Here is a 26,778-nt window from a genome sequence, read left to right on the forward strand (position 1 = left end):
ATTCCAAACTTATTATCATTAATTATAACACCTAAGTAGTTCCTACAATTTTTTTCATTTAGGCAAATGACAAAACTAAGAAGATAAGTCAGAAACACTTTATAAGGCTGCAAACCAAACATGTCAGTACCAAGACTTCAAGCAACAATTTCAAGGGAAAAAGAAATTTTTTCATAATCCTAGAAAGTCCATTAAATCAATTAAAAAAAGGAAACACTCTAAGATACTTTTCAAATACTTCCCCAAATTTACTACTCCGTTTTAAAAAAATTGCCATCTCTCATCTTTAGAAGCATTCCAGAGTTTACTTAGGATTACTCCCAGAACGCAACATTTAAATTCACTGTATGAAAAGAAGAAAAAAATCCAAGCCTACTACTTAAATCAAAGATTGAGTTCCATTCTTAACTCTTACCTACGATCCTCTGATTTGGGGATGGGGTTGGTGCAGCGTTGGCTGTTATACTTGGCCACATATTCACATTGCTTGAAGGGGGCAGTCTTGTCCTCCAGAACGTGTCTGATACAGAAAGCGTAGCCGTTGAGTCGCCGCTGCTTGCACAGTTTGGGGCTATATGAGCACAAGGGCTTATTGTCAACCTCAGAGAAGTGTATATGTTTCCCTTCATACATCACGTGACTCTATTCCTTGTGAACATCAGCTAAAAAGACCACCACACACACATAAAAAAAGAAACCCAAATGATAAATCAGAGAGTGGTAAGGCAGATTGAAGTTAAGAATTTCACTGAGGGACTTGTGGCCCCACAGCCATACCTGATTTTAAATCTTCTGCACCATAGCACTGTTAAGAGACCCCCAAGGATACCAGAGTGTGGAATGCTGCAGAATCAAGACGAAGCAGATTATCTACAAAAATATCAAAAGGCCTAGTTAACAAACAGAAATAAGCAAAGATGGCTCACTTGGGAAGTCAAATATTGGGATATCACCCTTCTTGTAATCCAAAATCCTAATACTGAATTCAAATCATAAGAGGCATCATAAAATACTAAGTTATCTTACCCCTCCAAATTGAACTACATAACTTTGACTCTGTTTAAGTTTTGGAAATACCTCAAAGCCGTTAGGGGTCTTCCAACCAAACAAAGGTCATAGGGTAAGCAGGCCTTTTTATTTCATTACTGGTGGTTGCAGACTATGCCTATTTTCAGAACCCAAACCTCTTTATAATGCCAATGGAATGAATTCTAAAGACCTAAAACGTCCCTCAGAAAGTCAACATTTTTGACATGTTGGCAAATATTTGGCAATTTGTAACAAATATTTCTATGAAATACAAAAAAAGAACAAATTCGTTTTTTTAAAAAAGTCATTTTCCCTTCTAATCTTTCCCCGCACTTATCCCATCCAAACTATAAACATTTTGAGCCCAAAGACTAGTCACCCGACCATACTTCCACCATTCAGTTCAGTGCTCTGTACCACATGGCACTTTCAATTACACTAAGGAGAATAATAATCATGACGTATGAATCTTTGAAGGTATAATAAGCAAATGGGAGGAAGAAGTCACACAATACTCACTACCTCTCCAAACACAAAAGGCCCAGCAATAGCATTTATATATCATAAAATCATAGTCTACAATGAAAGAAAATAGACTAATTTGTCAAGTCAGCATACTAGTGAGCTGATGTGGTCTCACCCACTTTTTTCTCCACACTCCGAAAGTCACCCACATAGCTAATGGAACAGCTGAGATACCAGCTACAGAAAAACTCAAGAAATACTCTCTCCTTTACAAAACTCATTAGAAATTCTTTATGCCAGTGAATGACAAGATACATAAATGCTTGAGGAATCAGAAGACATGTTTGCTCAAGTCCAAAATCTGCCACTTACAGTGTGTACTACCTTGAACAAATCATTTAACCTCAATTTTCTCATCTGTAAAATAGGGATAATAACAGTAGCTATATTATCAACAGGTTGCTGTAAGGATCAAATGATACAAAGTATACAACATATTAAGTACCCTGCCTTGTGTACATTAAGCACTAGACAAATGGGAGTTTATTTTTATAAATGTTAATTCTTATTATTACTACATTCTATCTACCGATGATAAAGAATTTGTAGTACCCTTGAGAATCATTTCAGGTAGGAAAAAAACAAAAACCTAAAATATTAGCTTAGTTAATAAAAATCAGTCATTACTGAGTAAACCTAATCATACACAAATGTAAAACAAAAATAAGACCGTTTCCTTTTCACTTTATTAAGGTGGAAGGAAGAAAAATTGAACTAAAGATCTAAATGTAGCTGCCCTGAAGGTCTGAACATTCAGGACAGGAAATACTTCAAAGCAAACCTGTGCTGTTTCATTTTTACACTCTCTTTGGCCTGCTCATCCACCTGGCAAACATAAATCTTGTATGAATTAGTTCAAGTAAATCTAAATGAACTTCAGGGGGAAAAAATATACTGGATTTCTGTAAGTGAAAAAAGTAATTTACAGAATCAATTTGATTGTCATTATGGAAAAAAAAATCAGCCTATGTAAATACCTATTAACATTTTATAAATCATAGAAGTCTGAGGCCAGGGGTGGAAGGATATGAAGGGCAATGTTTACTTTTTACTCTGACATATTCTAGGTATGTAATCATATCTGTCAAGATTGATTTCCCCTTTTTCCCAACCTTACACAATTTTTTTCGAATTGGCCAAAACTGTTGGAACAATGTTAATAATAATGATGACCACTATTACTCCTAACTTTAAATGACTGAGACGGCTTTAAGTTAATGGGAGGAATAATGCTGATTTTTATCATGATACATTTTCTGTTATGTTAAGGAAGTATCAAGTAATTCCTAATTCATTAAGATTTGTTTCTTTAAAAAAACAACAACTCAGAATTGATATTTAATTGTATCAAATTCTTTTTCAGCTTCTGGGAAGATGGTCATTTTTCTCTTTTGTGCTTTTTAAAATATCGTGTTTAGGTATTGACATTCGAGTAGTTTGTATCATTTTAATGTTAGTTCTACATTTAAATTTATTCAGTGTTAATCACTAATCCTTTTAACTGAACTCTTATAGTACTGGGATGAAAGCAACGTGGTCATTATTCTTTTAACACATTCTTTTAATGTCTTGCTGAGTTATACTTGATAATATTTAAGATGTTTGTATTTTGAGGATGGTCTATTATTTTGTGTGTTTGCTTTGTAAGAATTTGGTATCAATATACTTCAAAAAATAATTTAGAAAATCTTTCTCTTTTTCTACATTCTTGAACAAGTCAAAAAGCATTGCAGTCATAACATTCCTTAGAAGACTGCCGGCTTAGTGCTTTTTGTGCAGTGGATCAAGTTTTCAAATTTATGTACTTAAAATTTAGCAATGTGACTTCTTATATTTAATTTCCTAAATATATATGATTCACTCTCATATTGTGTGCATTCATACTCATACGTGATATTTGTGCTTTTTCCCTTTGTTCACGATAGGTTCAATCAATAGAGGTTTATCTGTTTCATATTTTTTGTTTTCTAATTCATCAATTTGTGCTTTTACCCTTGATAATTCTTTCTGCCTTCTTCCCATTGATTTTATTTTTGTAACTTCTTAAGCTGAATTCTTTTATTTTCACTTTTTTTTTGCTTAGTGATTTAGTTACATCTATGAATTTTCCTCTGAGTGATGCTTTAGCAATATCCCATAGGTACAAATACACAGACATTTGATTATCAGTACTTTCTAGTTGAATTGAAATTGATTTTTTAATTTCTCCTTTGACCCAAGAGTTATTTAATTTTTTTCAGATAGTAGAGTTTTATGCTTTCCTTTTAGTCCTAGTTAATAAGGAGCATAATCTGCATATATCTCTGCTTTTTGGATTTGACTGAGATTTTCTTGGAGCCTAATTGTTGTTCTTGAAAAAGAGTACTCATTGTATCCAGGGTATGTCGTTCGTTATATCATATATCAAGCTATTAACATCCTCTATGTTATTACTTATTTTGTCTGGTTGCTCTATCAAGAACTGAAAGAAATCAATCAAAATCCCCTAGTATAATCTGATTTGTCTGTTTCTCCTTAAATTTTTTGTTTTATAAATTTTAAAGTTGTATTATTTGACCTATGAGATTCAATAACCACTAGACTATTACCCTTTATGATTAGAAAATGAAACTCAATTGACGGTTTTTGTCTGGAAGTCAACTGAGTCTGACACAAATATCTGGATTGACATTTCTTTGGTTTGAAGTTGCCTATTAAGTCTTTGCCCATCCTTTTACTCAAGTCACTGTTTCAAATCATGGGTCAGAAAACTCTGGCTTACAGGACATGTCTATGGCTAATTTCATGCTTTAACAGTGGAGCTGAGTAGTTGCAACAGAGATTTTATAACTGCAAAGCCTCAAATATTTGTTGGTCCCTTTTTAGATAGCATCTCTTAATGGGGTTGACATTCTGCTCAAATCTGAGTGTCATTTTCTTTCAATAAATGAGTTTATCTAATTTATAATTTTATATTATTTATATGGCAAATATTCCATCTTAACTTTATCATCTTATTTTTTTCCATTGCTTATTTAGCTTTCAAGTTTATCTTTTCATTAAATATTTCATCATATAGCCTGTTTTCTTGGAAGATGTATAGTCTGTGTCCTTTAGATAACATTGCTTTACTGCATACTAAGAAAATTAGTATACTTAGCATTATCATGATTGATTTCATGTTAGGAACAATGAGAAAAATTTTCTTTTTTGTACCTACCCAACCTCAACTCAGTATTTTTTCCTCATGTTATTATTTCCACATTGACATAGTTTGTAACATTTTAATGTTAGTTCTACATTTAAATTTATTCAATGCTAATCACTAATCCTTTTAATTTCATTTTCAACTCATCTCTTGATTCAACAGTTTATAATATAGTCACCTCCCTTCTCTAACTCCCCACCCCCCCCCCACCCCCGCCAAGGCTGACTTATGGGAGCTAAGCCATGGTTTTCCTGTTTGGAAATCTATGAAAACCGATATTATGCTTAAACTATAGCTTGCCTGGTCATAAAGTCCTTGGGTCTTAATATTTCCTTATTTTTTAGGGGGTCTACCGACTTTGTATATTTTTTTCCATGTCTTCCAGAATGGAAATGCCTGACGCCAGCCTCTTTATTTTATAGGAGGCTTGATTATTTTTTTCTATTTTGACGTAACAATAAAAGGTTTTATAGTTAAAGACTAAAAACCATGCTAGAATTTCAAGCCTTCTTTTATTGTGGGAAACTCTTCCTTAATGTCCTGAAAATTTTTTTCTGCTTCATTTATTGTATTGTCTTCTTCAGGGATGTCAATTACTGGTAAGCTAGATTTACTGTATTCATGTCTCTCTCTCTCTCTCCCTCCCTCCCTCCCTCCCTCCCTCATAAATGTTTACTTTTTCCATTTTGGATTGCTCAAATTTCTTAAGTTTACCTCCAGTATCACCAACTAGCCGGGTATATTTGCTGCTTTGAAAGTGACCTTCATTTCTATAATGACTGTATTTTTCTCTTTCATTTTGTACCCTGAATCCATCAATTCACTCTTATCTCTTTCTGTGTCTTATCATTTATCCATTCCTCCCTTGAGGCGTGACTCAATGCTGGACTAGTTTCTCCAACTCACAGGGGCCCATGACGTAGATTTTTAGGGGCTGGTAATTTAGACTTTACTTAACTTCAGGAGACCAAGACCAGCAGCTGTAAGGCTGCCTGCTGCCAGTTTCTCCTCCACTCTAAACTTGCAAAAATAGTATAACTGTACAGTCTGTAATTCAACCCCACCTCTCTTGCCACTCAGGGAGCCCAATGTACATACCAACCCCGTATGGAGTTATTCGTTTCCCGTATGGAGTTATTCGTTTTGTCCCCATGGTAAGTCACCTACTTGGAAGAAAGCTGCTGCCCTCACTTTGCCTGAGTTCTATAGAGGAAATCATCCTCTCCTGGCATCTTCTCTTGCCCTTGTTCAATTTTCACTGCACTTAATAGCAGTAATTCTCATTACAAGGTTTTGATAGTTATCAAAGATTGTCTTTTCCGTTTCTCACTTTCAGTATTTTCAGTTGGTTTAGAGAAGAGAGAACAGAGATGCTGGTATTCTGCCATCATTAACCAGAAATACCATTTAAAATTCTGTATATTAAAATATACCAAAATAAAATCAAAATCATAAAACAAATTTATTATATAATTTTTACGTTTCTTTTGCAATAACTTTCTATTTTTTTATTTTAAAGAATCGACATGCTATTAAAGAAGTTACTAAACTTGATTCAGTTCATTTTCACTATGTCAAATTCACGATTCTAGCTTTAATGACAAGTATTTACTTATTTTAAACACTTATGGAAAGGCTATCATTTTCCCAGAAGCTGTAGAGGATATAAAAGTAAGAGATATAATTTTTGCCCTTATAATCTCGGAGATGAGATGCACTGAAAGACAAGGAAGTAAGTAATTGGAGGACCTCACCCACAGCTCTGAGCACCCCAGGTTCCTCTAGTGTCACCATACCTAAGAAGAGGCTGCTCTCTCTGTCCAGAGCAATGGACATCTCCTCTCTCTGTACCCCCTCTTCTGGCCAACCCTAGTCTAATTCTTCAGAACACAGCTTAGCTGGCACCACAGACAGATTCCCTAAGATTGAGTTAGTTACAGGCTCCATGAAGGTACGTGCATTTCCCTCTTTGGGCACTCATTACATTCTACTAAGGATAATTGCCTATCCTTCTGTTGTCTTCCCTCCTACAAAAACACACTTTAAAAAAAAAAAAAACGTTCAACTTATCTTTATACTTATATTTTCAATTCCCTCATCTGACTCACTTTATATACCGTAAAAGTTAAGAATGTTGGGGGGAAATGGCCCTCTGCTTTGAAATTTCACATCTTTCTAAGAGTACTAGGTATTTCATATCAACATCACTCTGTCTATAACCTAGAAACAACTATTCATCTGGTCTTCTCTATTTTAACGGGAAGAAATCATGTCAAAAGCACTAGGGCAGATCTCAGGGGAAAAACATCCATTTTTTTCATTCTTTACACGTAGCCTCCTACAACTGAAGTTCTTTACCTCTACTCCACCAAAGGTGAAGTTCATTCTTTGACATTCATTGTCATATACAAAACAGAGAGGAAACACAGAATATACAAAGTCCACATGATCTTAATCAATGTCTTACAGACCCTGATATTTAAATATTACCGCATGTCTAATCCATGAAGAAAAGCTATACCTAAGCTCTACCTTTTAACACATGATGACTATCATTTAAAAAAGAAAACAAAACAAAAAAAATTTGAACCAGATTACATTTATCAACAGCTATAGCAGATATTATATTCAGCTATGGAAGTCACTTGCTGAGAATATAAACGGATCCACGCTCCCTTAAAGAGGAGAATGCAAGTAATTAGCACTTTAGAGTAGCAGCAGAATATACGCTTATTTAATTATTACCAAAAAGCAAAAATAACAATTACCGAGAATAGTCTCACAGAAAGAATATTTCCACAGTAAACACATCCATATATTGGAATTCGAGTAGGAAATATGGTTAGGTATAAAAACTTTTTTTTTTTTTTAAATCCCCCTTGATATTATATGCTAAATTTAATTGGAAAATAAAACAATTCCTTTCTATAGGAATAGTGGGCAAAAATAGAGGAATAAGACCTTACAGGAGAAAAGTAAGGAAGATCAGCTTTTAAGAAAAGCAAGCTACAGCCCTTTAGGTCTTCCAACAGCAACCATAAACCAATTTGACAAAAATATGAACATTATTCTCTTTGGGACTGCTGCTGTATCACCTCCATGTGGAATCTCTGTATGTCATTACTGTTCTTTTGAGTCTCATGTTTCAAAAGCATGTTCATTTCACGGCCCCAGCATTTTTCCCTAATTGCCATCTGTAATTTTATATTCTACTCCCTTTCAAGAGCCTAGACCTACAACATAGCTTACATTTTTTTTAATCCAGCATGAACCTAAATCCTCAGAATGTTAGTTTTATAGTATATCTAATACAAATGAAAAGAATATTTACTTATTACAAAGTCACATACTTTAAAGTCTTAAAAAAAGTCCCCCGCCCCCCAATTTTAAACTTTTTTTGAAATGAGTTTTAATTCAACTTCATGGATCACAAAAAAATGTAATAAAATACTACACAGATGAGTATACTGATTTGAAAAACAAAAAAATTAACAGCTCACATATCAGTGTGAAAAGTAGTAAAATTAGAAATGATGCAAGTCTATCAACTGATGTGATTCAAAGAGAAAGATCAGTGAGAAATATTGCCTATCACCCCAAAATATAAACAATATTCAATATAAAGTTCACACAAGAATATTTTAAATCAAATAAATCCTTATTGAATATCTTTTATGTGCCCAATACTGTGCTCAAACTGCACTGTGCAAATAAGTTTGCAATATGAATTTAAACTAAAATAGTCTTTAAGCTATTTGAATTCCTTACCTGATTTATCCGAAAAGTAAAGGAGCGCTCAGGCAGCCGTTAAGCGTACTCATTGGTTCTAGTGGGTATCAGAGATGTGCTCAAATGTGGTTCCGCTAATTACTAGGTCTGTGACCTTGGGAAAGTTATTTAGGTTTTAGTTTTCTCATATGTAAAGAGAGAATTATAATAGTATGTATCTCAGTGAGTCGTTTAGAATTAGGTATTTCATGAACCGTGCTTAGCATGGCACCCAGCACATAGTAATCACTTAACGTTAACTACTATTAGAAGCTGTAAGTAGTAGTTTATTGGTATTACCATTTTAATCTAGAATCTGCAGAGCTAAAATGTACTCTCCAGCTGCTAGTGATTTTCTGAATGTACAGTGTAATTCTCCATTAAGTCGGGCCCTCCTACCTTCTTGGGGCTATGGTAACAATCCACTGAGGATTGTTCCTTATACTCCATATTAAAAACCTAACCTTAAAAATATTTTCTACATTCTATTTAGCTTCTATATACTGATGTTCTTGTAATGGAAAATACTAGCAGTGCTTGATTTGGTTACAGAATTTATTAGCTCCAGTTAATCATCCTTTACAACAAATGCTTTTTGAGCTTCTATCCATGCCACAGTCCCTCTCAATTATTACAGAAACCGTATATTGTAGAATAAGGGGAAAAGTTGTAGCTCTAGTCCTCAAAGACCATTCTTTTGTTCTAACAATCTGAAACTAATGACTCCTTTGTTGCTAAATTCCACATACATTGTTCCATCCTTATCTTACTCGTAGCCATTTGACTCTGTTGACCACTTTCTCCTTCTTGAAAATCTCTCCTTTCTGACTACTCAATGGCTTCCTTTCTCTTGCCCCGACACTTAAATGTCCATGTTCCCCAAGATTCTCTTAATTTTGTTTTATAGAGATGCAAGATGAAATGCTGACATGGGCCACCGGGATGGGCCACCGGGGTGGGCCAGGGGCACAGTTTGGCAAACTGGTCCTCTAAAGGTGGCTGACTCAAATCAGTTCCAGCAAACTGGCGCGATTTAAATGGGAAAAAAATGCAGACCAGGGTCTTCAGATCTTCCAATGTTTTTCAAAAGAAGGTAAAAATCCAAATCTTCCCACAAAATATACGATTTTTTTCCTGTCAGCAGCTCACTTAAATTGTTAAAATACAAGATTATTTTATAAATATGATTTCTCATCTATGAAATGGCAGTGATCAAGTCACACACACACAAACATGAGTCAAACAAAACATTTCCACAGGCTCTCCTTTTAATTTCTACTCTACATCTACCTCAACACTTGGTTATTATCCCAGGTTTCAAACCAAATGCACAAAATTGTTGAATGTGAATAAATGCATTTTTCTGGAGAAGGGTCCATAGAGTTCATCATATTCTCAAAAAAGACTAAGAACCACTGACTAAGTCAAATTGTTCTACAACTCCCGCTGTCATCTACATGAGGATGATTCCCAAATCTACATCTGGTCAACCTGCACACACACACACACACACACACACACACACACACACACACCCTTACCTCAGTTAGCAGCCTCTCCACTTCTTCCAATTGAATCTCCACTGCCATTTGCCACCACCTTAGTTCAAACCTTCAATCTCTTCTCAGCAGCCATCTCACTGGCCTAACCCCAGTGTTGCCCTCCTTTCTTCCATTCTACGTACAACTCAAACCCTCAGTCCTCTACAATGCAAATACTTTATTTGGCCAAGGCCTTCAGGGTCTGCCTACAAATGTCACAGGAATCCAAACCCCTTTGCCTAACCCATAAAGTCCTTGGGCCAGGACAGGCTGACTTGCCCCTTTCCCCGCTATTCCTATTGCTACAATTCCGACAATTCGCAACACAGAATACTCCTGTGTCCTTAGGCATTTATTCATGCTTGCAGGTCTTACCTCCTGGAATGCCTAACTCCTCCCATCTGCTCAGGGCAGAAACATCCCTGGAAAATGCTCACTTTAAAGGCTTGCTCCTAGGCCAGAATAAATAGGTTTCCTTCCTCCAGGCAAATATATCCCTTATCATTCAGAATTGTAAATGTCAGGTTTCTTTTCTTCCTGACTACACTAAAAACTTCTCAAAGGGGAGAGAATGTGTCTTTGTATTACAAGGCCCACAGCTACTGTTAAATGAATGAGAAACAGCACGGGCTTCAGCAACTCCTACCATCACAGGTAAACATCCCCCCCTCCCAAGGTGAAGCCACCAAAACCTCCAACTATTCAGTGCCAGAGAGAGAGAGAGAGAGAGAGAGAGAGAGAGAGGGAGGGAGGGAGGGAGGACAAACTTCAGGAATTTAAAAGGAGCAAGAAGGAAAGTAAACCCACCTTCTTTGCCCACTGGTCTACTTAGCACTCCTTTACATTTGACAACTCAGAATTCAACAGCAAAGACCAGGCCAACATCAAGCTGCTGAAAGTTTCTATGAATATCTTCTCATTTTTTTACCAGCAGAAAAATATTTATTTGCCCCATGAAGGTAATTATAACATTCTATCTATACTCAAATACTCACTAGTATTATTAGTATATACTGAGTCAAGAACTCATTCACATTGAAAAAATTCACATCGAGAAGTATTAAAAATCTTTAGAGGAAAATATTACCTAAAGGTCATAGACAGGAACCATTCTAAAGGCTTTATGTGCAATTCCTCATTTAATCATCACAGCAACTCTATGAAGAAGGTATTATTATCACCCTCTTTCACAGATGAAGAAACTGAGAATGAGATTAAGTAATTTGTCCAAGTCACATAGGTAGGATTCAAAGGCCAGTTTGACTTCTGAGCCCAAGCTTTTAACCAACAAAAAAAACTACACAACATTGCTAAATGGAAAATCCTAAGATTATGTTTACGTTGTAGAACATAAGAACAGAGAAAGAAAAAGATTAACCATGGTTGCCTCCTAAGTGGGGTAAGTAGTTCTGAATGTGATGAATATGAGCATGTGTTACTTTTAGAAAAACCAAAAAATGCAAACAAGCAAATAGGAAAAATGGTATTTAGATGGCTCTAACAGAAAGGTAAGGTGTGCTAGGGGAATTAATATTTGAGGAACACCTACTAAGAGCCAAGCACATGGGCTATCTCATCTAATGCTTACATCAAAAAAATGTTATTTCCATTTTACAGATAAAGAAACCAAAGGTGGAATAACCCACCCAGCGGAAGAACTGGGATGAGAACCCAAGTCCAGTCCAAATGTGTATAGGATATCATGCTACAAATAAAATTTAACTGAAAAGCTGTTTTAAATCACATTCTGGGAAAGAATCAGAACCAAGTAGCCGAACATCTTAAGTGCAAGGAGAGAAAAGAGAGAGGCCTAAGGTTTTAACTTAAACTTTAGTGAGAGTCTCTTTGCAAGTGTCTCAAAATAGCCAGAAGTACTGTCTAAAATCAGCATTACAGTCAGGGCTGTAGGACAAACAGAGTTACATTAGCATAAATTAAATGGATTTGGATGTGACTCCATTGTATATGCAGTGGAGTATGTACTCTGGGGACAATTTGCTGCCTCCAATCCAGTCTCACCTATCTACCTATTGCTTACAAGTTACCAAGTGTGTGTGGAGACAGGGTGTTTCATGTCTGAGAATACTAACTGCATTCAGATATAAATGGCCTCTCATTATCCATACAATTTTCCAAACCTGGATAGTGTGAGCTGCTAACCCTGAGGGAACAGCTCAGATTAAGAATGAATGGATCAGCATTTATTATTTTTTTTAAAATGACTTGTTTAATTTTGGATGCTCTGACTTAGAAATTTTAAAATCCATCTAAACTAAAATTTCATTTCTCTAAAAATGGTAGTGACATGATATGCTGAGAAAAATAGCTAGGGTGGGGTACAAATTTCATTGTACAATCTTTCAGAGGAAAGAAAAAACTTCATTATTTCAGACTTATAAATGAAAATAAACATCTATTTTTGAAATTAAATATTTAAGAGTGAAAAAGTATACTACCATAGCAATTTTAAATTAATTCAATAGTTACCCTTCATATTTGTCTTTTATTAGTTTCAAATAAAATGTAACTTTTAAAAATATCAAACTCGCCATTCCTTCAGAAATAAAGTAGCCCTTGAGGCGACTGGATTAGGAAATTTAATATATGTTTGGGACAGGGTGGAAAAGGTACAAAAGTTTTGGTATTTGTACATATACAGTGTTTGAAAACTTAGGAATGTGAAGTCGACACTATACCTTAAAAATATCAAATTATGAGACAAAGAAATTTTTTTAAAAAAAAACCTTAAAACGTTCTAAAAAAAAAAAAAAAAGAGAGAAACTCATGGAATGATTTCTTCCAACCAATATGCTCTAAAAAATAAGGACAAGCTATAATAGAAGTAACAATTTTGAGTACACAACTATATAAGCAAATGAACTCCCAAGTTAATCAGCAATTTCAATTAATCAATAAAGTTAAACAACCATTAAATGTAATTTGCATTTTTCTATGAAATCTATACAACCTCAATATCAAGCTTTTCTTAAGTATAATGCTAACTGGCTGGCTATCACCGTGGAGAAACAGAAGTTTAATTTTAGGCAGACAAAAAGACACACTTAGTAAGAATCACAGAAGTCTCACTTCCAGGCCTGACAGAATTCGCACATGGGTTATCAATTGCTCTGCAAAGTGCCAGCGTTTCACTGGGTTATGATAGTGCTCTGGGGGTTCACTGTTCAGAATGTGGAACACCTCTGCCAGCGAACTCCAGCCTGCCACCAGGCAGGACACACATACATATACACACAACATACAGCCCTAGGTCCACTAAAAAGAGAAGGCGGGCAGGGCAAATGAACGAGGAAAAAGAACCTCTCCAAGCGTGCCCACACCAGAGGCTGGTAGTGGGGGGCAGGGAACATTAACATTGCCACTTCCATACTAAAGAACGACCAGAAGGAGATTAAGTGTAGCCACAGGAAACCTCCCATCCCTGAAAAGCAGGATGTCTAGATTTGGAAATTTAACTTTTCAACTTTTAAAAAAAACTTCCAAAGCTCATGGCACCAAAATATAGCTAAAATTGAATCCGTTTAAACCTAGAAAAAAGGAAAAAGAAAAAAAAAAAACCCAAACCACCCTGTGTCAGCTATGTTCAGTTCCCTGAGGGCTCTTCCACAGACCCTTCGGAGTTGGCAGCAATAACCAATTTCCTTAAAATCCCCATATTTCTATTTCTAGGGTGGAATACAAGCTATCACATCAATCCAAATAGCTATTATCGGAATAAATCAACTACTGATCCTTAAACCGTAGACCTCGTTTCAGGAGCTTGCCCTGCCCACCTCCTCTCTCTCCTAATTTTTAATGCTTCCGAGCGTTCTGACAACCAGGCTGCCTCTCGGGTTCGGTTCATGCGTTTGTGTCATCGGACAGTGACCAAACAGGGCAGGAAACTCCTCCATCTGGGGGCTGCTCCAGAAACCCAGCCCCCTCTCACTGACAGTCTCCTCTCCGCTCCCTGCAGCTTTCTCCCCGCGGGGGCAGTCCAGAAAAAGGGGCTGGAGACCCAAAGGAGCCCTGGACGCAAGGACGGGGTGGGGGCGGGGTGGGGTGGGGGCGGGGGGAGATGCTAGATGTGAAAATCTCACTCCCGGTTTCTGGGGTAAGAACTAAAAAGGCGATTAGGAAAGCTTGCCCAGTAGAAATACCACCTGAATTTACCTCCTCCCTTCCCACCGCAAAAAGCCCAGTCACTAACTAATAAGCTAAGAAAAATCCCTGGGAAAGTTTTCCAAACGGGAAGAGAAGGCCCTCTCCCCAGCCTGGGGGATCCTGGGGAATGGGCTGGAGTTTGCAGCCCAGGAAGGGCTCGCCGGGGAGTGGGGTGGGGCGCGGGCGAGGGGTGCAGGAGCGGAGTACCTTCAATGGACAGGAACTGCCAAAGAGTTTCAAAATAGCCGAGTGCTCTCCCCAACGCCCTCGGGGGTCGCGAGCGCTAGCACCGGGGCTCCCCAAAAGGAGGGCAGCCCCCCATTCGGGCCTAAAAGGAAACTTTCCGGGCCGCGGCTGCACCTGACTCCTCACCGCCCCACCACCCCACCCCACGCCCGCCAGGCCGCCTGCCCCGCCCCAGCCAGGCCGCCCGGAGCGCAGAGGAGGGGGGATAAATAAATTTATTACCGGAATGGGGGAGGGGGGCGTTTGCGAGAGACCAGGGAGAAGGGGTGGGTGGGTGCCCGTTCCCCACTCCTAGGCCCTCACGCCCCTGTCCGGGCAACCCGGGCCTGCCGCCCCACCGGGGAGCTTCCCGGCCCGCGCAGCCTTCAACCCAGCAACGACGCCGTCTGACCCGGAGGCCCCGGGGGACCCGAAGGGGCGCGGGGAGGCCCGAGTACGGGGGCAGGGCGCGGTCGCCGCGGGGCCCGCCGGCCCAAGGCCTAGCCGGCACCCCCACCCCGCCCCACACCCCCACCCCGGCCCGCAGGCCGCGCCGCTCGCCCTGCTGCGGCCCCGGCTGGACCCGCGTCCGCCCGCCCGCCGTCGCCGCCCGCGGGCGCCCCCGAGGCCCCCAGGTCCCAAGGCCCCGCCACCCCGGTGCCGGCCCCTCTCACCCTTTCATTCTGTCCGGGGCCTGGCGCGGGCCGGCGAATCCCCGGCCTCACGTAAGCGGGCTCGCCGCCCGCCCTGCCTACGCGGCCCAGCCCGCCGCCCTACGGGAGCCCGGGGATGTGGGCCGGGCCTGGGGCCGCCTCTGCTTACCTTTCAGCTGCTTTTTTTTTTTTCTCCTTCCCCCCTTTTCCCTCGGCTGGGCTGACAGATCAGAGTGAGAGGCGCTGGCAATGGACTAGGAAGCTCGGCTGCCGCTGCTACTGCTCCCCCCTGGGCTCCGGAGAGAGCCTTTCCCTGTCAAGCAAGAGGGGTGAGGATCATATTTTTATTTTGGAAACTAAAAAGTGCTCCCAGGGTCTGTGATTATTAAGGGGAAATCCCTGAATATACTCTCCAGCCAAGAAGGCAGGGCTGCCGGGGCTGCACAAGAAGAGGCAGCAGCCTCCTACAGCACCACTACAGGCACTGCGAGGACATAACACCAGAGAGCCGCTCCTCTGCCCTCCGAAACGACAACTTTCCTACCATCTTGGAGGCAGAGGAAAGGGGGGCGAGGGGGAAAAGTGCACCCGCTCTCGACAAAGTACAAATTTCTACTTCTCGTCTTTGGGAAAAAATCCACACCGGCCGTCTACACCGGCGTCTGGGGGAAAAAGCAGGGAAGAAACTGGGGATGCTTGAGAAACGTTTTCATTTGCACCAGGGAGAAAAATGTTTCTGCATCTTCTGATGGAAAGAAATCTTTACAAGACCCAGGTTTTCCGGTGATTATTGTTTTCTATTTTCTATTTAATTTTTTTCTTGTTAGTGACAGTGGTATTTTAGTTTTTTTTCAGGCTCATGATTTTTTTTTCCATTATAGATCTAAGTTCTGTGTCTAGTGGTCAGTTCATAAATTTGTACTTCAAGAGACTTGATAACCACTTTATCTTTGTGTATTTATGTCTGTTTTTGTATATATAGATATTTATGTTTCCTTATATATAAAATTTTGTTATATATTCTCAAAGGTGAGATTGCTGAAAGACAATTGTAAAGGTATGTCTTTTGTCTCCTTTTCTCAATACAATGTAAATAAAACCTATTGACTGTGCAGAAAGGCATGATAGAACTGATTATTTTTCACAGTACAAATAAAGACAGAGATCAGTGGGGGTTAAATACAATTTAAGTATCACTAACCATGTTTCTGGAAATAATCCTAAATTCTGTTATGGTCGGCCCATGAAGAAAGGTTACTGTAGAACTGGAATTAGATTTTAAGTAGAATGGCTTATTAAGAATTCATTATATCCAGGCATTTAAATTTTATTTTTTTTTAAGATTTTTTTAAGGTTTAGATTTTTGGTGCATTACCCGTGTTGCTGTCCACTTTCTGCTGTGTCACAGAATTGAGAAATGTGGCTTTTTGTTAGAGTTGAAATGTTGTTGGTTCCAAACTTCCAGTGTGCTGCCAGCCTGTATAAATAACTTTTAATATATTGCAGTGGATGTCATCAGTCTTTTTTTTTTTTTTTTAATGAGGAAAGCTTAGATAAATGGAATCAAAGTTACACAGTGCTGAGGTAGGACAGAGGTGAGAGGAAGGTGCTGCCCATTTGCAACAATTCCCATGGAACTCTTACTGAAGGGGAATAAATTGCAGAGATATTTTCCTATTTTGTGATAAAGAGAACACTAGAACATGACCAGAGGATCTTTTTGTGTGTTCTCCAGGGAATGATGAGTTGAATCTTACAAAATTATTTTTCTAACACATGTTGGCTAACCTAGTGGGAATTAATTTGTAATATTGGTTCCTTGAATAAATAGAATATTTCATTTCTTTCATTTAAAATGTATTACAAAGCATCTTGAAAATAGCTGATGACTCTACTTCAAAATATTTATTTTTGAACTTCCAAATTTAGAAATTCCCATTAATTTAAAGTGAGTTCAGATATTATTTTCATGCTGACTCCCATTTTTTTTCTTTTAGATTTTTATTAAAAAATATAGCTAACAGACAACATATCAGTTTCAGGGTACAACATGGCTGTTCAACATCTCTATATCTAGAGAAGTAATTACCCTAAGTCCAGCAACCATCTGACACTATACCATGCTATCACAATATTATTGAGTATATTCCCAATGTTGTACATTATATCCCCAAGACTTACTAGTGTTTTTATTTGAAGTTGGTTTTTTTAAAGATTTTTAATTAAAATACAGCTCACATACAATATTTTATTAGTTTCAGGTGTACATCATATTTATTCATCAGTACCCACCTAGCACTATACAATGTTATTACCATATTATTGATTTTATTCCCTATGCTGAAGAAGTGATCGTCTTAAGTCCATCAACCATCTGACACTACCATCTGACACAATGCTGACACATGCTATCACAATACTATTTTTCCCTCCTTTTTAAATTTTTCAATTAGAGTTGACATTCAATATTATTTTATATTAGTTTCAAATGTATAGTATAGTCTGACCCCATTTTTTTATCATCTAAATTTGAATACAGTACCTGAATAATCTAGGTTCTCTTTTTTTTTTTCTCTTTGGTAGAAAAATCTAAAGCAACTAAAGTAAAATTAATTGATTCTTACCATCTTGGAAATTTTACTTGTGAATTTGTGTTATATTTACAATTTTTTTAAAAACACTTGGAGGTCAAACACGTCATAACAAAGAAATTACTTCCCTCAAAGTAGTGGACTTGAAAAACGTGTTTTTGAACAACTGGCTCCTTAAATGACATTATACTATAAAGTATGACATTACTTTATAGATATGCTTTCAATTTTTCAAGAAATTAAGATGTGCTTCCTCACTGAACTCTTATGCAGCCCTCTTTTGTAACCAACAAACTTGTTTGCATGATGTGTATCTGGGCGGGAGGATATGGTGCATAATCTTAGCATTTGAATGTCTTTCTCTTTATAAAGCTTGACTTGTACATGGCTATAACCATGATGTTTATCCACCAGCTGAGCTAAATAGCCCAAACTCAGTGAGTTATAGCCTAACCAAGAAAGAAATTCCACTGTATTTGCAATGCTGGTGAATTTGATTGGTCAGTGTTTATTTCAGTTGATAATTGAATTTATTTCAGCTGCTATGTCTCTATAATTCCTTGAAGCTGCAAGTGCTAACAAAACTATTGGCATAACCTCAAATAATCCTACATGTTCCCATTAAAATTCCCAGTACTCAAATCTGGCTAACATTATTGAGTACCTAATGCATCTTGGTAACCAAACTGGACACTTATGTATGTGCTTTCATTTAATTCCCCCAAGAGCTCTAAAAAGTATTATTGTTCTTTCTTTTCTTTCCTCCTACTCCTCCTTTCTCTTTCTTTCTCCTTCTTTTAAACAGTTGGGATAACTGTCTTCACTTTCAAGGAGTGTAGGGCCACTACTCGGCCCTACAGCTTTCCAATAAGATTCCAAATTTTCCTGCTGTAGATTTTCTGAGGTACCTACCACAGCTCGATTCTCTGTATCTGGAAATGCTAAGTTCCTGCCATATGCTCTTTGCCAAAAACAAACTGAGTAGCCAGCAGTTTGGAGCCCTCTTCATTCAGTAGTGGTTATGTCACCTTTGTGAAGTCTACTGCCTAAGTCTATCCGTTGTTTTGAATACAAAAATAGAAATTATTTGTCAACTGAAATGCACTGAGATTAAGAGAGACGTCCTGATCCTGAAAAGGAACAGTGTATGTTGGTAAGCACTAGAATAATTAGAAATGTTACCTACAATTATAAACTTATGCTGTTTTTTAAAAGATCTAGTCAGTGGTGACCTATAGCCATGAATGCCAAAGTTTTCCCTAGGTGATACTTGAAGCAATAGTGTCTTTCATCTATTGTTATTATGCCTTACTTTCACGAGTAGCTGGTTTGGCCTTTAGTTGAAATAGGAAACTCTTGCCTTAATATTTTTACTATTAGAATATTTAATTGATCTGCCTCTTGGTATTAATGCTTTTAATTTTGTAAAAATTAACTACCGTATTGTGAGTACTATAGTGAAGTTATTAAGAAAATATCACCTATATCCTTAAAAGGCCCCATTCTAGATTGTGTGGTCTTAAAGGGAAAGATTTATGCATGTCTTTAAGCAATAAAGCCATGCCTTTATTAGCAAATGTGTGCTGACAGAATCACCAAGTGTTTAAAAAGACACTGACAGCAGACATGGTTATACAAATTAATGGGTTGTTTGTTTTTTTGTTTGTTTGTTTGGAGGGATAGGAGTGTGAATATAAACCTTCCCTAATCTTACAGATGTTTTCTCTAACATTTCTAAAGTCATACCAAGAATCCTTAGCTGGTGTAAAAACTCCCAAGGAGGTGAAAAGGTAGAAGTGAGATGTACGTGGCGGGCCAGATGGGTCAGTTAGTTACAGTGTGAGCTCTGGGCAGCAGGGTTGCCGGTTCGATTCCCACATGGGCCAGTGACCTGTGCCCTCCCCAACTAGATTGAAGGACAACGACTTGCAGCTGATGATGGGCCCTGGACAAACACACTGTTCCCCAATATTGCCCAATAAAGTTTTTTGTTTTTTTTTAAAGTGAGGTGTGTACACAGCCTAAAAGTTTTTAAAACCATGCTATTATGATGGCCATAGACACAAATTTTTTTCACTTTAAGCATTTCTGTTTTGGAAACATTTATTGGTAATGTTTCTATCTAAAGCAAAGATTTTGGTTTTATTGTGGTTACTGGGCCCTGCAAGGAAATGTTTCTGAGACAAGTGTTGTCTTTGGCAGACATCCAAATCGTAGCTTTAGATTATTTAAGTATGAAATTTCTGTAATATAGATTCAACGGTAGTCAAAACACACGATCAGGTAAATCTCCCAAGTTCTAACACCTAACCGAGGGGCATTGAGATCTGGGAACTTCTCCCTGATGTCAAGCCAGAAACCACAGAAGTCTTTTTGTTTTGTTTTGTTTTGTTTTTTGTTTAATCCCCACAAGGGCCAAAAGATATCCTCTGGGAACCAGATGGTCACTGGCAACAGCAGGAGCAAGACGTGTCCCTCGTGCCATTTCACTGCCTTCTCATCATGCTACAGGCAGAGAATTGTGATGTCATAGCCTAGGCTATAAGCATTCTTGGGCCATTCTACAGACTCCCTTACCTTAGGCTAAGGAAAACCACTCTGCCACTGAAGTCATAGTTTAAGTAATGATTAGAAGAAAGAAACAGCCTAAAACAGTATTAAAGATTGGACTTGGGGGCTGGCCCGGTGGCTCAGGCGGTTGGAGCTCTGTGCTCCTAACTCCTAAGGCTGCCGGTTTGATTCCCACATGCGCCAGTGGGCTCTCAACCACAAGGTTGCCGGTTCAATTCCTTGAGTCCCGCAAGGGAGGGTGGGCTTCGCCCCCTGCAACTGGCAATGGCGACTAGACCTGGAGCTGAGCTGCGCCCTCCACAACTAAGACTGAAAGGACAACAACTTGACTTGGAAAACAGTCCTGGAAGTACACACTGTTAAAAAAAAAAAAAAAAAGATTGGACTTGGGTAGAATTATAAGTGATAGCCTTTTCTATAATTTATAATGAAAAAACTATGTCCCAAAAGTGGTGGTTACCTAAAACATTGTAGTAAGAAGAGAAATCCATAGAGTCCTCAGAGTAATAGGCAGAGGTCCACACAAAGGTGACTACTATTCAGTTCTGGAATACAGCCCATTGATAAGTTTGGACTTCCTGTACTATAACATCTTTGCCATATATCTGTTCTAGATTTTCAGGATTCAGTAGTAAGATTGGGAAATAGGGAGAAAATCTCTCATTTTTTAAATAAGGAGTAACTATTAACACAATTCAAACAGCTTGATTTAAATTCAGGTAAAGAAGGTTATCAGATATAATATGATGAGGCCAGTTGTACACAAGGAAGGAAAAAAAGACCTCAATAACTAAATATTGTACTATTTACCTTACCTGTATACATTGGTATTTCTGTTTTATGCATATCTGGGTGCTATATGCTCTTACAGTAGGTATTTGCATTTTGTTTTATTCTTAAGGAAAACCAGAAAAAAAGAACTGAGGGGATTGGAGTAGATAAGATTCTACTACAAGTTACCCAACCTCATCCTTCTTTTAGGCTGATTCTGTTTTTTTCCCCCCACAGCAAGCCATGGCCATTCTTGTCTTGATGCCTCCATTTTTCTCAGATCTACCAGATAAATCTCACAATGCTTTGATGCCTTATTCAAAGTCTTGTCTCTGAAACCTTCTGCTGCCAACCTGATTCTACAGTGACAGTATTTTAATGCCTTGAGTTGTTTTCTAGGTTTGGTTTGGTCTGGTTTCGTTTTTCCACATGTGTACCTCTTGTGCATGAGGGGCCATAGTGGTTAAGAGCTCAATCTCCAGTCAAGGTCATCTGGCTTAGAAACTTGGCTCCACCATTTTCCTTGGTAACACTACCCTGGGAAAGCTACTTACCCTCTCAGTTTCCTCATTTGTGAAAATAGGGATAATAATGGTATCTACATCACTGTGTTGTTGTGACATTTAAATGGCATAGTGCATGTAAGGCACAAGGCAGGGTCTCCAGCACATAGTATGTGCTACATAAAGGTCAGCTGCTCTTTTGGTTGCTTGCCAATAAACACCTTACAGGCAGTACGGCTCAAGGTCAGGGAGTATTTTGTTTTGTTTTTAAACACTACAAAGTCAGTGGATTTAGCACTAGTCACAAGTTGAATTCAACACAGAAAAAAGATGAAAGAAGGCTATGATTACAGCACACCAAATATCTGCATTAAAACAGAAACAGCCCATTGATTTTTTTTCCCCCATATATTTTTCAATATCCAGATAGCTGATAGTCTGCAACAAAGAATTGTGAGTTGAATTGAGCTTTTGGTGTACTTCACACTGAATCAAGGTCTTAAAAATTTTTAAATGGAGGCACAGGAAGAGTACATATAGAATACACAACAGGAAAATATTGTGACCAGTTCATGCCTCTTTCATTAGCCGTTCTAAAGAAAGAGAATTGCATTTAAATTCAATATGAGTTATTGATGAAAAAGACTTTTCTGAGACATAAAAAAGATTATTAAGCATCTCCAAAAAGAGTCATCACACAAAAGGAGTAGTAGATGTTTGACACATGTAGTATTTCCAACTAACGTTATATAGAACATTGTAACACAGGTACTAGTTTTTTGTTTTAAAATGCACATACAGTGTTAGGTAGTAGGCAAAGTGTGGGGTTTAGATCAGGAAACCATATGTATCTCCCAGAGCTAATATTTATTTACTAGCTGTACAAACTGGTGCAAGTTCCCTAGCTTGTCAAACTTCAGTGTCCTCATTCTTAACACATTGCTTGAATAACATGATTTATAGGACCATATGTAGTGCAATATCTGACACATAACAGCTACTCCATAACTATTAATTTCTATTTTCTTTCCTCTTCAGTGAATTCATAGAAAGTTAGACTTTAATTAGAAAACTGAAAAGAGGTCTTGCTCTAGAATCAATTTCTAAAGTATTAAAGAATATCAAATTAATTAGAACCCTATTTACATATTTACTATATTTTCTTGCATGATTTATGTGAGATTTCTTTTTTTGATTAAAGTTGTTAGTATTCTTGAGTACCGTTAAGTTTAATTTTAAAAAGCATGATTGAACTATATATTTTGACAGTAAAAACAGGATCAGCCAACACAAAACCACAAGCATTTATTCCCTCATCCATGTGCCAGATTGCTAGGCATTTCCCTAGCACTTGGCTCTTAACAGGAAATGATTACAGGGGTCTTCTTATTAGCACTAGTGATACCGTGGCAAGAAACCTCACCACAACTCTGGCATAGTGTATTTGAAACGGAACTTAAATCCATTTAGCAGATTCTGACCTACTACAAAGAATAGGATGATAGAAGATATCCCGTCATTTTGGTCACAGTATTATTTCATGAAATTGTTCTCTTCAGTTACATATGTATGTAGTATATTTTTTATGGTGGGTTGGGACAAAAAGTTGAAGAGCTACTGCTGTACATTAGAAGGCTGAAATCTGTAGCGTCCTGCAGTGGGTACGTAGTGAACAAGACAATCCTTGTGCTCACTGGCTTTACAGTCCAGGCATAGGATAAAGGTCTAACCTGGCCTGCTCGGCGGTGGGGACTGAGAGGAACTTGAGCCCACTGGACTTAAAAATGTTTTGTTTCGTTTTTTTCCAACTGCTGGCCAAGCTAAACCTGTCTGTGGCAAATTAGATAGGTTATCTCATCAAAAAGCAACTTGTCCATGCAATTCACCTCAAAGACAGGAAGGAGCCATTGTGTGATCAAAAAAATAAAAGAAAACCCAACAATGCTAGGGCTTCTGTGCTTGGAAAAATAAAATGAACAGAGTTGTAATTAAAGGCAGTGAAGGTAGTAGACCGACTGAACTTTACATTGTTTACCTGTAAATCAAAGATAATTTGAATCTCAAGTTACATATTTAAGACTAATAGGAATCATTTTTTCACATAGCAGGTTCTGACCTTATAGAACTTAATTCAAAAGACAGAACTTGTTGCAAAAGTTAACTTTGTAACAGTTGAAAATACGAGGAAATTCAGCCCAATGTGGTTAGCCTTCTCTTAGTGAGTGCTCGCTGGGCACAGTACTGAGTTAGGCTGTGGGGTAAGGAAGTGAAATAAAATATAATACCCAGTGACAGAGAGCTTACCATCTAGTTGCAAAGATAACATCCCGGAAGTCCTTGGAGAACAGGCAGGGGCTCAGCTCCCAGCGAGAGAGGAGAGAAGGCTGTTCAGGGTTGTCGCAGGAGGAGATGCAGGAACCCAACTCAGTAGCTGAGTGACCCTGGGCCGCTCTCTGAACTTGGAGCCTCTTTCACTCCTAAAAACCAAAAAAGAGTGCTTGTGTAGATTCGAGAAAAGGCGTGGAAATCTCTAGCACAGTCCTGGCACATAAAAGATACTCTATCACTGTTTGTTGAATCTAAACGGAGAGAATTTTTATTTCTCTGGGGCAGAGAAAATAACATAAGGTAAAGCAGGAGTGACTGACTTCTCTACAATATAACAGGAGTTACATGCTGAGAAATGGTAGAAAATGAGGAAACAGGGTAGGGCCCAATTAAGAGGATTTTGAAAGCTAAGCCGAAAAGTTCAAACAGCTATAACAGGCAATAAAAAACCATTATTTGTGCTTAAGCAAAAAGGATCTGCTATTTAATGATTCAAGGAGTACCTATGAATCATTTATAGTGTGCTAGGTAGGTACTATGGTCAGGATGTCGAGGAAATAATAGACCCTGCCCTCAAGTGGCTTACATCTGGCAAGAGAGAAGAATTATTGTTTGGGGGATGTTTTATTTTTATACAGATCCTACCTTTAAAAATATAAGCTCCATAAAGGCTAGGTAGGGTTTTTTCCCTTTTTTTTCTTAATCTGTTTTGTTCACTTAACATCTAGAACAGTGTGCCTGCCACAAAATATGCACCATAAATGTTGGTTGAATTAATATTTGAGATTTTGAATTCCTAAGAATGCAATCTCTTTGAGACTACTAGATAATTAAGATATGGCTTTTAAATAGGTTAAATGAGAAGGGTTCTGAGGAAGCAAGTATGGACTTTCTGTCAATTTCACTAATAGTCTAAGATGGTTAGTAAAATATCTGCACAGTTCTAATTATGTCAATAACTGGAGCGTTCTATTCCAATTACCCATATTATAGTCTAGCTTAAAAAAAATCTTGAAGTAGTGCTAAGTATCCTACTTTTTTCTATTACCATGTTTCTGTTATACATTCTTTAGTGCTAAAAACACTTACATGTATGCATACTCTATTTTTAAATGACTGTCACTTAATATTGAAAACTCTATAGGTTAAAAAATAAAAAACAGATATAAGAGAATCACCTGAAGTAAAAAGCAAACATACAAAAGGAAAAAAATATGGTTTTCATTATAGCCTTTTGTGTGGAAACTCTAGAAAATTTGAGCAAATATCTTTGAGGATTCCCTACCCCCCATTTTGTAAGACATGATCGATTATACCATCTGCTCCCTGGGTAATTTGGCAGCTGGTAATTGACTAACATGGTTCATGAGTTTTGTTGTCACCATAGATGGTTCTAGAACATAAGAACAAAAGATTTGTAAGAATAGCTTTCATAATAAAATGTTTCCTTTAAATTATAGAGGGGGGGAAGAACATTGAATTATTGGAAAGAACTAAATAAATATTTATATAGTCATAAATCATTTCAGTTTTCTCAGAGGTTACCACCATGATATTTCATATCATCTAAATGTTTAAGCGTTTAATCCCAACAAAATTTATACTTCAAATGGGGAACGAATGGATCATCTCAGCTTGTGGTAAAACACACAGATGCTTCCTGTTGCTCTGTCCAGAACGATGTTAACATTAACCTCAGAGGTGGCCGTTAAGCCATCCCTGGGCTGGATGGTAAGTACTATGTTTCTCTCCATGGAGGAAGGAGGGAAGAATGATCTTCCCTAAAATGTATGAGCAGCACAGTTAGAGTACTCCATACACTAATTGCTGATGATGTGATCAATTATTCTTCAGCCCCTACGGTATATATCCATCTCTCTGGAATGAAGCTAAGAAAAAAAATTACAGGGAAGGAGACTTATGATACCATTCTTAGAAAGCTGTTCTAAATACTCCTAGTATGCCATTTGTCCTTTTTTTTTTTTCTATTAGAAGGGGGGAATTTCTATCTTGTCTGTATCAAATTGTTCAAATAGTGTATACTGAGTTCTTTCTTGCTTTCCCTCTCTTTAGTTCAGAAAACTTCTGAAATGTTCTTTCAAGCTGTTGAAAGATTTTGTGTATTTATGGTTTTACATGCTAACTCCTTAATTCGAAATAAAAGTAAAGAGCAAACATCAAAGCAACAACCACAGAAAGCCTCCCTAATGTACTAAGTTGTCCAAATTTTTGTTTTTGGATTCCATCCATTAATAGTATTTGTTTTCATTAATTTATAGTATTGCGTCAAAAGTATTACAATTTTGAAACCTAATTTTTCAAAAACACACCAACTCTTCCAAAATTAAGCTATCTTGACAAAAAAATAAAATTAGTTCTTAAAAGACAAACAGTAGCAACATAACTTACTATTTCAGCTAAGAATCTTAAAGCACATTACAAACATTTTTCATGTTGCCTAACAATTGGACAAACAAGTTCTAGCAAGTGAATTGCTTAAGATTACATAGACTAGCCCAATTTTAGAGAGAAGTAACTTTAAGTGTGTTTTGTTGTAATTTGTTGCTGATAACTAAACTACAGACTCTTGCAGATTTCACCAGTTTACCACTGCCGTCCTTTTTCTGCTCCACTCAGTCTTTCCCGTCTTTTGTGACCTTGGCCCTTTTGCAGATAACTGGTCAGTTATTGTGTAGAATGTCTCTCAATTTGGGTTTGGCTGATGTTTTCTCATGATTAGAATGAGGTAATGTATTTTGGGCAAGAAAATCTCAGAAGTGATGTGGGCATTTCAGAGCATCCTATCATGGAGGAGGACGTGATGTTGATGAGTTATGACGAATAATTTTCTACTGCTGCCTTAAGAAATCACCACAGACTAACAGTTTCTGGAGGTCAGAAGTGCAGACAAAGTATATGGCTGGG

General features: G+C 37.8%; 2 protein-coding genes across 8 annotated transcripts in view; one reads left to right on the forward strand and one right to left on the reverse strand.

Moving 5' to 3' along the window:
• The window catches only part of INO80D (INO80 complex subunit D), a 60,858-nt gene extending 45,460 nt beyond the window's left edge, over positions 1 to 15,398 (reverse strand). Inside the window, exons 1-3 of one of the 7 annotated variants that reach the window (XM_074340838.1) lie at positions 15,259 to 15,398; positions 778 to 870; positions 416 to 571 (exon numbers count right to left, since the gene is read on the reverse strand). Coding sequence is in view for 4 of the 7 variants with exons in the window: in XM_019726893.2 (XP_019582452.1) it covers positions 416 to 633 (218 nt within the window). In the remaining 3 variants the exon portion in view is untranslated. The other 6 variants (XM_019726893.2, XM_074340848.1, XM_019726891.2 and 3 more) reach the window with 6 other exon arrangements.
• Positions 13,911 to 17,647, forward strand: LOC141571135 (uncharacterized). The gene is made up of 4 exons (XM_074330612.1): positions 13,911 to 14,093; positions 14,753 to 15,071; positions 15,317 to 15,418; positions 15,506 to 17,647. The coding sequence occupies exons 1-4, from the start codon at positions 13,911 to 13,913 to the stop codon at positions 15,787 to 15,789; spliced, it is 888 nt and encodes a 295-aa protein (XP_074186713.1). The 3' UTR covers positions 15,790 to 17,647.
• Positions 17,648 to 26,778: the final 9,131 nt, after the last annotated feature.

This window comes from Rhinolophus sinicus, linkage group LG01 (assembly GCF_036562045.2).
Source record: "Rhinolophus sinicus isolate RSC01 linkage group LG01, ASM3656204v1, whole genome shotgun sequence".
Lineage (NCBI taxonomy): Eukaryota > Metazoa > Chordata > Mammalia > Chiroptera > Rhinolophidae > Rhinolophus > Rhinolophus sinicus.

Bases quoted from the DNA above. Each gene is read 5' to 3' on its own strand.
- LOC141571135 (XM_074330612.1), top strand. From the start codon at position 13,911: ATGCGTTTGTGTCATCGGACAGTGACCAAACAGGGCAGGAAACTCCTC. The intron at 15,072-15,316 runs GTCCCAAGGCCC...CTGGGCTGACAG, and splicing joins GGCGCCCCCGAGGCCCCCAG to ATCAGAGTGAGAGGCGCTGG. The intron at 15,419-15,505 runs GTGAGGATCATA...TATACTCTCCAG, and splicing joins TTCCCTGTCAAGCAAGAGGG to CCAAGAAGGCAGGGCTGCCG.